Below are 14,233 nucleotides of genomic sequence, written 5' to 3'. Positions count from 1 at the left end.
ATTGTAGGACATGGCAGACTGGCAGACTGTAGGTGCCTTGCCAGTAACCAATGCCAATCACTCCTTTCTAAGAGGACTGTGATCACCAACTAACTCCGTCCTAGGACATAAACGCCGTGGCTCTGAGTCATGGACGGATTCGGTGCGCTCGCCGCAGTCTTACACAAAAAGTTGACCTATATAGACTATAGATCTCTAGCATGGCTGGCTTGGTTGGATGACCTACTTGTATGTGAGGCCATCGCCGCAGTTGAAGAGTTGTTGCCCTGTAAGTCCATCTTCGGGCACATAGCCCGTCTGTCCGCTAATCAAGTAGTCCGCCATGCTGCAGAATCGAGGGGAAAGCTTGAACCTTTCTGTGGGAGACAAGCTAGCCACGAACCTAGCGAGGCACTCCGGGTAAACTGTATCTTACCCCCGGCTGCGCTCCAACAGATTAATCACAGCTGAATTTGTGCGTAATTGTATCAAAAGCGCAGCTGACCTCACTTTTCTGCAAGGTCTGCTATGGCTTTGTCGCGCTTATTTGTTAATGATTTCGCTAGTTTTCCTCCAGTCCCCCGGCTTGAGGGGCGGCCTCAGGTCCGTAGTGCCAACACGTGTCTTTCTGAAATACAACCATCCCCTCCGCAGATAGAAATAAAGTCCTGCACTGCGCAACTTCCGGCTGAGACCCCGCCTCAGCATTTCGTAACTACATCAAAATGCGTTTACTTTCGCTCGTTCGTCATATTTTGTCACATCTTAAAGTTTTGCGTCAAATGATCATTAGTGATATTTTCGTGGGAATGTTTGATCGTGTTGAAGTTAATAGGCAGTTCCGCGTTATGGGGGCGTAGTCGTCTATCGCTTGTGAGCGCTCCTTATCTTTCGCGTACATGTGTCCAATTCAGTGGCACATGTTTAAATTTATCTCCAACACACAACACTGACTATATTTGGCCACTGTGAACCGACCTAAAATGGTCCGTGTGAGTTGCCGTCAAATGCATATTGTGTGTAAGGTGAAAAAAGAGCCTCTACGTTTTCTCACGCGTAATTGAGAGCGAGCTTTCAGAAAGAAATGCCGTAACTGTTCTAGTCATTCTAAGTAATAAATATACAATTCCGGGTCCTAGCACGGCCTCACAAGTCTGACATGAAGCAACGGCAACACAGAACCTACCCGACATAAACACATGCCATTCTGACTTTGTCCTCTATTTCCTGAAGATGCCATAAGAAAGCTGGTTGAAGTTAGATGTCAATTAAATAAAGTTTTCTGATGAACTGAAAATTTGATTGAGGGGCTTGCTAAGTTAATAAAAATTTATAGACACAGACATGCACGTATAGATTAGAGATTTCCCCTGCCCTCCATTCAGTCATTAAAGGTTTTAAAATGTATAAAATAGCAGTTTACATATAATGTAAAAAGCTGCTGACTGAGCTTTTGATGATGGTCTAAAACTGAACTGTTCAGTGCTGCTTTATTGTTTGTTGCACCCTCTGCAAAGTGGATGCCTTAGAACTAGTGTTCATGTATGGAATTAACTTTCTGTAACAGTTACAGCTGGTTAGTTGTGATCGGACTGAGTGAAAGGCTATATGCATGTGTCTGGTTACATGACATCTGTGAATGTTTTGTGCAACTCTCTTTGCAACCAAAACAAGTCAAGGTGTTTACAATGCACAAATTGGCATGTTGGGTCTAATGTGAAATGGTGATGAATTTCTGAGTTTAGTTTTTGGTGATAGTATTAAAAACATAAGAGCTGTAATGTGCTGCTGTAATAGCCTGGATTGAATATATGATAATATGACTGCAAGTACCTGTTTACTGTGCTGTTCTATATAGTATTTCATGAAACATAATTACCTGTTACACTCTATCATATATATTCATACAAACTAGACATACTGGAGGGCATTAGGAAGTTTTTGTGAACAAGTATCTGAAGTCTCTTGTAGGTTGAGCCATGCAGTTTAAATTTGTACTCCTTTTGTAAAAAAATATCTAATTTGTACATAATTCATCTTATCATTTAGCCTCTGAAGAGTTAATAAGAGTGACATAGCTATTGTACTGAGTGGTCACCTTGCATACAGTTGGATAGATGTTTGAATATCCATCAGCCTGTCAATTTGCCACAAAACGGCTTTCTTCTTTACCTGACAATTTTATCCAAAGCAATTTATGACTGAATACAACTTGAGCAATTGGGGTCTAAGGACCTTGCTCAGGGGCAACTTGCCAGAGGTGGTGCTTGAACCAGCAACATTCTGATTACAAGTCAACAAGCTTAACCTGAGATACCACTGCCCAATTACTGTTAAGATATTGCATTCCTGTAACTGTTATTTTGAATAATATTGACACATCAATAACACTTCAAACTAAAGTTGTGAAGTATTGTGTGAAGTTTCTTTGTGAGTGAATTAAGTGAGAGAAAGCATATGTATATGTAAAGACTGTTATAAGTTTATATATATATATATATATATATATATATATATATATATATATATATATATATATATAAAAACTTATAACAGTCTTTACATATACATAAGCTTTCTCTCACTTAAAAGCCAAATCTCAGTTTGATTTTGTGTGTGTGAGTGAGAGAGAGAGATAGAGAGACAGACAGACAGACAGACTGTGTTTAGGTAAGCACTGAAGTGTGGGTGGGTGTGTGCAAGTGTGAGTGGGAACCCTAGAAGTAGGGGTTTATGTGTATGTCACTGCGTATGTTGGTGAGTTTTTGGTGCTGATAAAAAGCTAAGAACAGTACTGTGCTGCGCTAAACTCTGCACTGATTGTATGATACTATGACTACTAATAGTGCAAGCCTTGTGAATGTTTCAAATGTACAAACTGGCATGTTCAGACCATAATCCTCTGAATTTGACATCAATGCACAACATTGTTGTCATTACATGTATGTCTGTAAATTTCAGTGTGGATGTGAACTACTTTTCTTTAAGTTTTTAAACATAAGGCCTGTGAATAAGTGCAAAATAGGTAATTGTGCACTGTAGAGGCTCTCGATGTCATAACTGGTTCAATCTCTGCAGGCCGCATCAGTCCATAATTACATGTGTGTCTGTAGAATTGTGTTTATGTGACATACATTTACTCACTTCTGTCCATTTAGGTATTTAAAAACAAGGCCTGTGTGTCATGAGTGACCACTCCCTAGCATCATATTGTCTTGGTTACCCTGTCTCATGTCTTTGTTTTGTGGTTCCATTCCTGTTCCGTTTTCACCACCTCTCATGTGTTTTACCTGTGTCTTGTTTAGTACTCATTTGCCCTTGGTTTTAATCCCTGTGTTTATGCAGTCTCAGGGCTGGTTATTGTGAATCCATGTCACTGTAGTGTTTGCTGCTTATATTTGTCTGTGCAGACCTTTGTAAGTCTTCTCCTTGGCTTGTGTAACTTGTTTTCATTTTTGTAACCTGCTTCCCTTCTTTGTCATCGTTTTAATTCCTTTTAATTAATATATTGTCGTGATCTACGTATTGGGTCCATGACCCTGGACTGTTCTAATGATTATGATTCTTAATTTGCTGATAATAAATCTTGTTCTTCTCCACGCATGTCCGCCTCCTAACCGCTCACCGTTACACTGTAATTAAAGGCAAAGTAGGTAATTGTGCCCTGTATATGTCAGAAGTTTCTCAAACCTTTCAGGCAAGATCAATATACGTATGTCTGTAAATTTCTGTGTTGATGTGAACTACATTTCCTGACATTTGCTCATTTAGGGATTTAAATAGAAGGTGCACAATTATATGCAAAGTAGGTAATTGTGCACTATAGAGCCTCCAGATGTCATACGTGGCTGAAACAACATTAGATGTTACACGTATGTCTGTAAATGTGTTGATGTGACATGCTGTTCCTGGCTTCTGCCCATTTAGGTATGAACACACAGGGCTTACGATTATTAGCTAAATGGGTAATTCAGCACTGTAGAGCCTCCTGGCAATGGATTTGCCTCACACTTTGCAATTTTCCTCAGAATGGTAGTGTGGGGAAAAAACAAACAAACAAACAAAATTTATATATATAAAATAAACATTTTTTCCCCATTCTGGTCACATCACAGACAAACTATGAAAGCATTTCATTGATATGGCCCCAATGGTACCCATTTGATCAATATGTTGCAGCCACAGTCAAAAAGTAAATTTTTTTTTGATAATTGAAACTAAATAATTATTAGTTTCAGACTCTAAGGATTATTTCAAGACCTGATTTGATGTGATTGAATGAAAATCCTAGGACTAGTTTGAAAAGAGCAAATTTTATATTATTAACGAATGTGAAAAAACTAAACATTTTTGGACACCACTTGCAATTACAAAGTTGTTTGGACTCCTGCAAAGATTAATTTGAGTCCAAGTTTGTGTTGCCAAGTGAAACTATGTAGGAGAGACACTGGATTTTCTAGTATAGCAGCCCCCCCGTGGCCAAATCCCTTGAAACTTGACTATGTCTTAAAGAACGCATACATGACCACAACATTCAAGTTTCATGTGGATTGACCAAAGCTATGCCTGCAAAATGAATATTGAAAGCTGATTGGCCGATGGCATCCGCCATTTTGGAGATATACTATCCCTGTTGTAGGTCCTGCTGTTTACATGCATGCTGATGTGTACCAAGTTTCACATGAAGATGAAAAATCATAAAAGCATTATACAATTTGTGCTTGTTAATTTGTTAAATTGAGAATATTTTTTCCTCTGAAAACCAACTAAAAAATAAATCACAACTTAGTAAAATGGCATTGTTTTGTGAATGCGTGTCGAAAGAACAAACACACCCCAAGACACTGCATCTGGTTTAAAAACCTTCTCAGTAATTCTATTTCTGTATTAATGTACAACCGTCAAAAATTACAGCATTTTAAATCTTTTTTTCCTTTTTAAAATGATCTAACTATCAACAGCCATTTCCAGAAAAAAAAAAAAAAAAAAAAAAATCAATGGTAGGAAGAAAGACAGATTGAAAGAAAAACAGCGTGATTACAGGGGTAGAAAGAGAGAGGATCAGGAGGAAGAGCGCACGACTGTTTCAGAGGAGTGTTTTAACTGTGTGGGTGTGTGCGTGCGCGCAAATGCACATGGTGAGCTGAAACATGGGTGCGAGAATGTGCTATGGTACAATCGCGATATTCTGAACCCCTGCAGGTGGGAGAGAAGGTGACTGAAAGTGAGCAATGGGAAGAGATGGGCAAAAAACAAGAGAACACATAATAGCAGGTGGCAGTATGTTTGGCAGAGAGAGAGAGAGAGAGAGAGAGAGCGAGCGATTTAAGAATTATGTATGAAAAATTTCACTAAGCAGAAATCAAAAAAAGGGAGAGGACTAAGGATCTTTGGAGCGAGGCAATGGAGAGAGGGGGCAGAGGTATGGAGGGATGAGAGAAGACAAGGAGAAGATAAACTGCTTCTGTTAGCTCAGACGTTCAGGTGTCGTGGAAGTCCTTTAGCAATGTGCGCCTCCGTTGCTCAGCAATGTGCATCTGGTTCTCCAAATCCTGAATGGGAGAGATCATGTAAGAATGTTAACCAACTACATAGGACATGAAAGCAGATATGATTATGACAGCTAAAAAGCAGAAGTAAGAGACATGAAACATCACACCAGAATCTGTAACTTGGTTTGTGACTCAGCGGTGCACATGGATGTCGTAGGCGACATCCTTATGTACTGTCAACTGATTACTCACACAAAGCACCTGGCTCTCCAAACACTATTTGGAGTACACAACCGAGAGCAAGATGCTCTGTACACAGGCTAAACACTACCACAATTAATGCCAGTTAGTGCTTGTTCAAGATACTGTAAATTCTCCTACAATTAATGGAGTGTTTTACTAACGTTTTCAGTGGATCCCAGATTAAAATAAAGAAATAAAAAGCTCATTACTAAGGATTAAAGTGTACCCAATCTTTCACCCCAACCAGTGTGTGTGTGCGCGCACACATACACAACATGGGAAGGAAGCCGCATGACAGAGCAACCAATACCTCTGTAAGCAACATGAGAAGCACAGTGAGCATGGTCTCCCCCTATTGTGGTCTCCCCAGAGTGAGCGTGGTCTCCCCCTATTGTGGTCTCCCCAAAGTGAGCGTGGTCTCCCCCTATTGTGGTCTCCCCAGAGTGAGCGTGGTCTCCCCCTATTGTGGTCTCCCCAGAGTGAGCGTGGTCTCCCCCTATTGTGGTCTCTCCAGAGTGAGCGTGGTCTCCTCCTATTGTGGTCTCCCCAGAGTGAGCGTGGTCTCCTCCTATTGTGGTCTCCCCAGAGTGAGCGTGGTCTCCTCCTATTGTGGTCTCCCCAGAGTGAGCGTGGTCTCCCCCCCACTGTACTACATCCATGGCAGGCTGCGCCTCTCACCCCTCGATCGGTGGCGTTGAGCTCTCCCTCTCCTCTCTCGTAGCTGTCTGCCCTCTCCACCTTCCACGACAAGTTCTCGATCTCAGCTTCTAGCTGAGCCTGCTGATACTCAAACTGCGTAGGAAGGGGGAGGGGTGTTTACCGAAAAAACAAATGTCATCAGCATCATGCGGAACAGTCCTTCATTTGAGGATCTTAATGCTATGATGTTTTTGGGAAATGGGGTCCAGAAGAGTACCGACAACAGAAGTGTACTCACCAGTTTTTTGCGGGGTCCAGACTCCATGTAGTAGGCATAGGGGTATGTGTACTGCAGTGTGTAGCGACACTAAGGAGATAGAAGCGCAAACACTTATATTGAGCTCACATACATAAATGGAACTAAATGTGCATGTGGACACAAACATGAATGCAGCAAGGCCATTATGTGTAAATAAAACGTACTGATTATTTTTCACTTTGGTACAGTTCACCCTATTTTCTTGGTGTTAATATGCATACATAACCATGTGTGGGTCTACATGTGTCTACATATGTGCTGTACATTTTACAGAGATATTGTGTGTGTGTGTACCTTGGCCAGTAGCTTGGCAGCATTCTGCATGTACTGCCAGTCAATCCAGGTGCCCAGGTTATTCATGACCCTCTCCTGGATCTTCTCCTGGATGCGCTGGTATGTCTGAGCCTCCAGCTGCAAACTCTTGTTGTGGTTCTCCCACTGAGTGTGTGCATGTTTACACACACACACACACACACACACACACACACACACACACAGAGTTACTCTATATTCAGTGATTTCTCGCAGAGTCAGCCAACCTGATTGACTGTAATCAATCAACACCAGATAACAGTCGTGATTCTGTATGGACGTGTGTGGACCACAGATGTCCTGGCCCTCTCTGAAGCCATCACAGGTCCACCCCCACACGAGACATACAGCTATCTGCAAAGCTGTGCTATAGTGTTTTGTGTGTGTGTGTGTGTGTGTGTGTGTGTGTATCTAGGGACATGTGACTGCATGTAGGCCAGTGTGTGGCAGAGAGGTAGACAGATCCATCAGCGTATCCCTCTCTGAAGGGTTATGTAAGCCTAAGAAACAGTGAGTTTCCTCTCTTAAATGGGTGGGTTTCATCTTCCTTTCTGGGCATGCCTGAGAATGTCTGGGAATGTACTAAATTCCCAGACCAGGCTCTCCAAGAGAAAAAGGTTTTTTTTGCAGATCAACAGTGTGTGTCTGCCATTCTTTTGAAGTATAGAAAACATTTTAAGGACCTCTCTTAAATCTGTGTGTATGCATGTCTTACCCTCTCAAAGTAGAAGAGGTATTTTTTCAGGGCCTCTCTAGCCTGAGCCTGTTGGCTCTGGTTGACGATATCTGGATTCTCTTTGTAGCGACTGCACTCATAGTACTCGCTACCGTGAGTCTTCCAATCTCCCAAACACATCCAGCAGAAATCTACACACACACAGAGACACACACACAGACAAACACACATGCACTTCAAAGCTATAACACTGGCCATGTATATCAGGAACTGTTGTACTTTAAGTAATCCTGCATGCACATCACTGAAGTCTTACCGTGTTTACACTTGGAGCATTGCTGCACATAGAGAGACAAACGAAAGAGACAAACAGCTTTAGATCATAAACTCCATTAAATTCATTAGATTCTTTTTAAAAAGCTAGCAGACAAGCTATATTGCACTTGGAGCCGCTACTTTGGTCTTTTCAAAACTCCTGGTGCCATTTTGGTCCAGTGAAATAAAGCCAGCGCCATGCTGTGCCCATCTTCCCTAATCTCCCACATACAGCAACATATAAGCAGAATTAAAACAGTGCAAGTACATAAAAATCTAGAGCTTGGGGCCTCTAGGGTTTACGCTGCGATCTATTCCTCCAATACCATCATCTCTATGATCCAACAGAAATGCACATGCACACACATCTGGTGACTGGGTGAGCAGAACTTGGGACAGCTGTGAAGCGCACTACGCACCACTATGAACCACGCAAGCTTGAATTCACCTGCAGTGCACACCACTCACCATGTGATTACAGCCTCCGTTCTTCTCAATGCAGATATTGCACTTGGGACACTGCAGGTCATTAGAGGGGTTGGGGTGGGGGGGTTGCAAGACAGAGAGAGAACGAATATTAGCAAGTTAATTTCAACTTCAGGGTCTACAAACGGTGTTGCTGTCACATCAACAGAATGTGTGCGCCCATGTGCCCACAGAGGGTGTGTGTGTGTGTGTGTGTCTGTGTGTGTGTGAGAGAGAGTATGGTGTGCATGCACAAAGGCGTGTTCATACTCACGTCTTTAGTGTGTGCACTGATGTAGTTGGCCGTCTCTGAATCATCCGCACATTTAGTGAGCCATTTGCGGATGGTAGCGCAGTCTGTGGGGGCGTGATACATCTGTCTGCATTTAAAACTAGAGAGAGAGAGGGCGCGTGCGCTCATTTATACTAATAAACAGCCTAAAATGGTTTAAAATCATCCACATGTATATGTAAATGATTATAAAATTAAGTGTGTATGTAGCATGAGTGATATTGTAAACAGATATACAAAGAAAGGTCATTTAAAATACTATCCACTGAAAATAAAATTAAAGGCTCAATGGTGCTTTACATGTATATAAAAAAAACACATTGTCTTTGTTATCGCCACCATAATGTATATTAGCACCACCAAATATGGATTCAAACCTCTGCCCAGTAAGGCAGTGTTTTTCCATGCCAGCTAAGCAAATGACCGTACTCAGATACAACAGTTTTACACACACACACACACACACACACACAACGTATGGTGTGTAGCCTGGGAAGAGCTAAAATATCTGTACATGTGGGATGCTTTTGGTTTGAAGCAGCTGTTTGCATGTTGACCATGTGGGATTAGAGTGTGTGTGTGTGTATGCGTGCGGGGGAGTGCAAGTGTCGGTACCAGAATACTTCACCACAACGGCTGCACTGAACTCTGCGTGCCCTTGGCTCCTGCACCTTTATGACTATGGGACAATCTGCACCAGGACACAACTGCATCTGAAAATGACTCTACACACACACAGAGAGAAATACAATCACAGAAAGCACATTATGATCAGATCCCCATGGTATCTCTAAAAACACACAAGCGCGCGCGTACTACCTCCACGTAGTCCCTGAAGAGGTAGCGTCTGTATTTGTCCTTCAGGTCTTCACTGGGCAGCAGGGGCAGAACAAAGTCCTCTGGTGTCTGGAGAGAACAATCCTGCGCCATACAGGAGATTCCTACACACATGGACACACACCATTTTAATGGTTAGGAGCTAGTGCCTTAAAAGATTTTAAATGGTTCTTTAAAAGTATATCATGTAACCTATGAACTCCAAAATAATGACAGGACACACAAACATAGAAAGAATAGTGCAAGAATTTCTGTGACTCTCCCACACAAATTCACACACAGGTTCTCTATCAAATGGACATGTCTATTAACTCCATCAAGCATGTGTTCACTCACCCACTCCTATACCATCTTTGACAAGCACAGTACAGTGCTGCTCCCAGCAGGACTTGCAGAAGGAGTGCTGACATGGTAGGGACAGCAATGCGTCCCTCCGGACAAACTGCAGACATACACCACACTGCAACGGCGCCCCGCCCTGCACACACACACACACACGCGCACACACACACACACACACACACCCCAGTTCACACTTACATAGACAGCATAGTATTAACCAGCAAAAAAATGTGGGGGGGAAAAACAAAACAAAAACAAAACAACATTTTTAGCCTCTTAAAAAGCACCAGCTGTCTCCTACAGAAACAATCATGCAGTTTGTAAAGCATGAAAGTAAACTCAGTGAGAGGTAAGAAAGCCACATGGGGGGGGACTCACAGTGAGTGATCGGCAGGTACTTAGAGGCTGAACCTGGGACTCGCAAAGCAACTGAGAAGAGTTGGACTTATACCTGCACGCACGCACGCACACAGACACACACATTCACTATGAAAATGAAGACAGCTCTGCCTAATGCTTATTCATTGTGTGTCAGTGTGTCTATAAACTTAACAAGCTTTTAATCATTGTGTTTGCAGGTGTAAACATATATCTTACCTGTCCAGTATTTGTGACACTTGCCAGTGAAAATGTACAAGGATCAGTTTGGCTACAGCTGGTAATACCTGGAGAAACCAAGACAGTGAGCAAGAGCAAGAATGTGTGTGAGAGAGAGAGAGAGAGAGAGTGTGAAAGATCACAGTATTACTTCACTGCTCATACTTGGTAGTGAACCGGACCAGTTTATGAGAGAAATCATATTAATGACTCTAAACAAGGTCTTATATATGTTTATAGTTATTTTAAGCCTTCTAATAAAAATCTAATAAAAGAAAAGAAATTAAAGTAATCATAACAGAATAGTACCCTAAATAGCACTTGGAGGCGCCATTTGTTTCTGACAGAGTGAAAAAGGGGAGGTGAGTGTAGGGTGGGATGAATGGGAGCGCGTTCCCGGCACGCGAGCTTTAGGCCTGGGCAGCATCCCCTGTCCCCCTGCATGGTGCCACTGACAGGTTTAAACACACAGACCCTCCCCTGGGTCTGGGCACAGCCCTGTTGCGCAGCAGATGCCAGCACAGCCATGACATTCCAACCCACTGTCAGAGTGACCCCAAGCTCATGTGGCAGGCTACGATGGCACACACCTTTCTCACGGAAATTCCCATCTCTCACACACAAACACACATACACACGTGTAAACCCACAGACCTTCAGGGTGCTGGCTACATGGTTGACCTCCTCCGTCAGCACTCTCTGGCTTTCTCTATAGGTCAGACATGTGAACTGGTATTCTTCCGGGTCAAAGGCGTCGGCTTCCTGTTGTTCCACGTCGCTCTCCACTCCTATGTAATAGTCGGGAATGTCTCCCTGATCATCTTCCTCTGCCCCTTCGTCCTCCTCTTCTCCAAAATCGTCCTCGTTACTGTCGGAAGCTTGGCTACTCATGTCCACAGACATAGCCTTCAGGGCCTAGCGTCTTGCACACTCACCGCTGCTCTCCACTGATAAGCGGCCTCTAGCGCTGCCACTGTGCGCCCCACACCGGACCGCGTCTCCCAGGGGCCTTTGCAGTGCTTAGCAGCAGCGGAAGAAGCAGAAGAAGTCACACTCCCCGTCACTCATGAGGAACCAGACAGAGGGATGAGCTGAGAGAGAAGAAAAGCTATGAAAGAGGCAAGAAAAGCAAGAGGGAGCAAAAATGAGAAAGTTAGCATTATTGTTCAAATGTGGGTTCATTTGTTGCCTTTGTCAGACAGCTACAACACATGACTAAAGTTAGCAAAATTTCAACTTGAATGAAGAATGGGTGCCTTAGTAATGTGGGTATCAATTCTAATTATGCCCGCTCATCTAAAGTTATGCCCTCTATGTACACAATTTGCACAGTATCACTACTTTCTTAATCAAGGTCCTCGTTTTGGCTGATACGTGGAACGTCCAGCTCTGGGTGTTTATATCTCTGTGTGGGGTCATTGACATCAGTAATCCACAGCTGCTGGTCAAGGAGCCAGTGTCTTATCTACAAAAATAAATGTCTTGCATACTTCACACTAGGTTTATATGCACTCTTTTGAAGGCAGTAGGTTATTGTTTCTTTGTAACGGTACTTGTTAGAACAATCACCGAGCGTCTCTCTGCTTAACAAACCCATACAAACACTTGCTGGATAGCGTGCAGGCATAACATCTTATTGCTGGGTTTTAACGGATTACTCGATGTTTTGCGGCAAAGGGATCATCAGAAAGATCAATTTATGTTAGTTTACGTCAGAACAAAGCTTCGCGGTCTAGCTGATACCATGCATGCCGTATCTCTACTCACGGAATCCTGCTGAATCAGACTCAATATACATACATGGCATTTCGGAGCCCTTGCGCCAACACTAGCTCAACCGGTTTTTCCCCCGCAGATAGATCGCCAACAAGCTCACACAGACGCCGGTGTCTGTCGTGGTCCGCATTCCGCTTATTACTATTAATAGATAACGGCACAGTGTGACACAGATAATATCGCAAATAGCTCGGTTAGAGATTACACTTCAAATCCGGCTGGGCGGGGGAGGGACTAAGATTGCAGACTCATGGTACCAACTCGCTGGTTCGGTGTGTTTCTACTAACCCAGCTACACGGTCGGGGTTGGTGTCTGGCTGATCGAACATGTTCAGCTGACTAGCTTACAGCTAGCTCAGCTCGTCGATGCGCAGGTCTCCAGACCCCACCAAAAGCACAAGCGTAAATATAGAAAATTCATATCGACTCGGTAGAATTGTGACAAATCATCATCATCCAAAAAAAAGCAATCACAAATTACTTTTTTTGTGCAGTTGTTTTCCCCCATTTGTGAGTTCAATGTTCGTGGTGTGAAAAAATAAACCCCCGGAGACGGAGACAGCCGCCGCCTCGCACTTCAGTCCGGGGATTCGCATGTAAACAAGGCCATTTCGGTACTGGCGATAAAGTCACGGATCAGACGACTTAAAGTCCACCGTCTCCCTAAAGATGCCGACTTTACTTACCTACCAAGATGTGTCGGGTAACCCCTCGACCTTTGCTTGGGGAAAGACAGCCAGGTGTAGAAACGATCCCGTTCGGCTAACCAAGTCGTTGTACAGAGGAAGATAGGAAACACAAGGGGGGGGGGGGGGGTGTCCGTGCGCTGCGTCACTTCCGGGTCCCGCGACCGAGCGCTCCGTGTCGGAGAGTGAATGTGATATTTTCTGCACAACTGCGGTCATAAGTTGGAGGATTAACTGTAGAAAAACTGTCACAACAAGACCTGTTACTGCCTACGCGGGTGCGGCCGCCTTCACCTGATATGTGTTCAGAATTCATAAATGCACGCATGACAGACTACGCCAAGATTTAGGAACAGTAACCCTATGTATAAAGGCTTTTTAATTACATACATATTATTATTTAAAGCATACGTGTAACCATACAAATGAGCGAAAAATACGAAAACAGAACTAAACATTGTTTATCTAATACATTCCTTGCACGCAAGCTCTTAGGCAACTGACTATTGTTCCTTTGCGCCACTAACCACTATGTCACGTTGTGACTATGTTCACAAACGTATTACAGTATTACGTAACCTATACTCCTCAAAATCTTATCTGTTTTCCTTATAACATGGGTTTCCGGAAATATTCCCCATGATCAGGACAAGTCGAATCCGTCACGCTTGTAAAAACAATTTCCTTGTAATTGACTTGCGATCTAAAGCACATCTGTACATGAATCCTATCCTTAAACCTAACCCAGCCATCAGGTAGTCCTGTATTGCAAATATGGAAAAGAACGTAGCTTCATAGATATTAAATACTTACAAAGCGGGTTTTTATTTATTGCTCTCTAAATTATTTTACTCCTCCGCGTCTTATTTTTGATAAACACAGCACGTTAATCTATAGATTCTGCACAAGAATTATAAGCATCCATGCATACTACTGGAAAAAAGGTGATACTTGGCTTCACTAACACTGCGTGTCCTTATAATAAAATGGCTTCTACACTAGCATTCCTGTAATTTCTGTCTTTCATTTTTACCTGGTTTGCCAAAAAGATCTTCCCTGTTATAACTGATGCTTATTCAAAAAAACTTTATCATAGAGCACACGGGTAAAAAGTCTTACTAAGGATGAGGTTGGGCATTCAAAGCTTTTACAAGTTCTAATTGTAATTATTGAGTTTAATATATAAAAGTACATAAAACTATTATGTTCTACTTTTTAGTGTGATGGTCTTTGGTATGAGCTTCACATTCCAAAAAGCATCTT

General features: G+C 42.7%; 2 protein-coding genes across 5 annotated transcripts in view; both read right to left on the bottom strand.

Moving 5' to 3' along the window:
• Positions 1 to 735, bottom strand: part of impdh2 (IMP (inosine 5'-monophosphate) dehydrogenase 2) — a 15,765-nt gene extending 15,030 nt beyond the window's left edge. The window contains exon 1 of one of the 3 annotated variants that reach the window (XM_081707348.1): positions 227 to 735. In XM_081707348.1, coding sequence (XP_081563474.1) covers positions 227 to 324 — 98 coding nt within the window. In that variant the 5' untranslated portion in view covers positions 325 to 735. The remainder of the gene's footprint in view (positions 1 to 226) is intronic. The other 2 variants (XM_027007636.3, XM_027007637.3) reach the window with 2 other exon arrangements.
• A 4,093-nt stretch (positions 736 to 4,828) lies between these two features.
• Positions 4,829 to 13,117, bottom strand: arih2 (ariadne homolog 2 (Drosophila)). Of its 2 annotated transcripts, none has more exons than XM_027007621.3 (15): positions 12,971 to 13,117; positions 11,163 to 11,616; positions 10,509 to 10,576; positions 10,290 to 10,362; positions 9,906 to 10,047; positions 9,552 to 9,673; positions 9,348 to 9,457; positions 8,715 to 8,832; positions 8,444 to 8,494; positions 7,977 to 7,998; positions 7,700 to 7,851; positions 6,967 to 7,110; positions 6,652 to 6,720; positions 6,393 to 6,506; positions 4,829 to 5,531 (listed from the first exon to the last, which is right to left on the bottom strand). In XM_027007621.3, exons 2-15 carry the CDS (start codon positions 11,409 to 11,411, stop codon positions 5,460 to 5,462), a joined length of 1,506 nt encoding a protein of 501 aa, XP_026863422.2. In that variant the 5' UTR covers positions 11,412 to 11,616; positions 12,971 to 13,117; the 3' UTR covers positions 4,829 to 5,459. The 2 variants fall into 2 exon arrangements, with proteins under 2 accessions (XP_026863422.2, XP_026863423.2); XM_027007622.3 differs by having other exon boundaries at positions 12,975 to 13,105.
• Between the last annotated feature and the right edge of the window lie 1,116 nt (positions 13,118 to 14,233).

The sequence above is a fragment of the Electrophorus electricus genome, chromosome 25 (genome assembly GCF_041902795.1).
Source record: "Electrophorus electricus isolate QZ-2024a chromosome 25, ASM4190279v1, whole genome shotgun sequence".
Taxonomy (NCBI): domain Eukaryota; kingdom Metazoa; phylum Chordata; class Actinopteri; order Gymnotiformes; family Gymnotidae; genus Electrophorus; species Electrophorus electricus.
The sequence above is the reverse complement of the archived record's forward strand: the minus strand, read 5'-3'. Positions and strand labels throughout refer to the sequence as shown.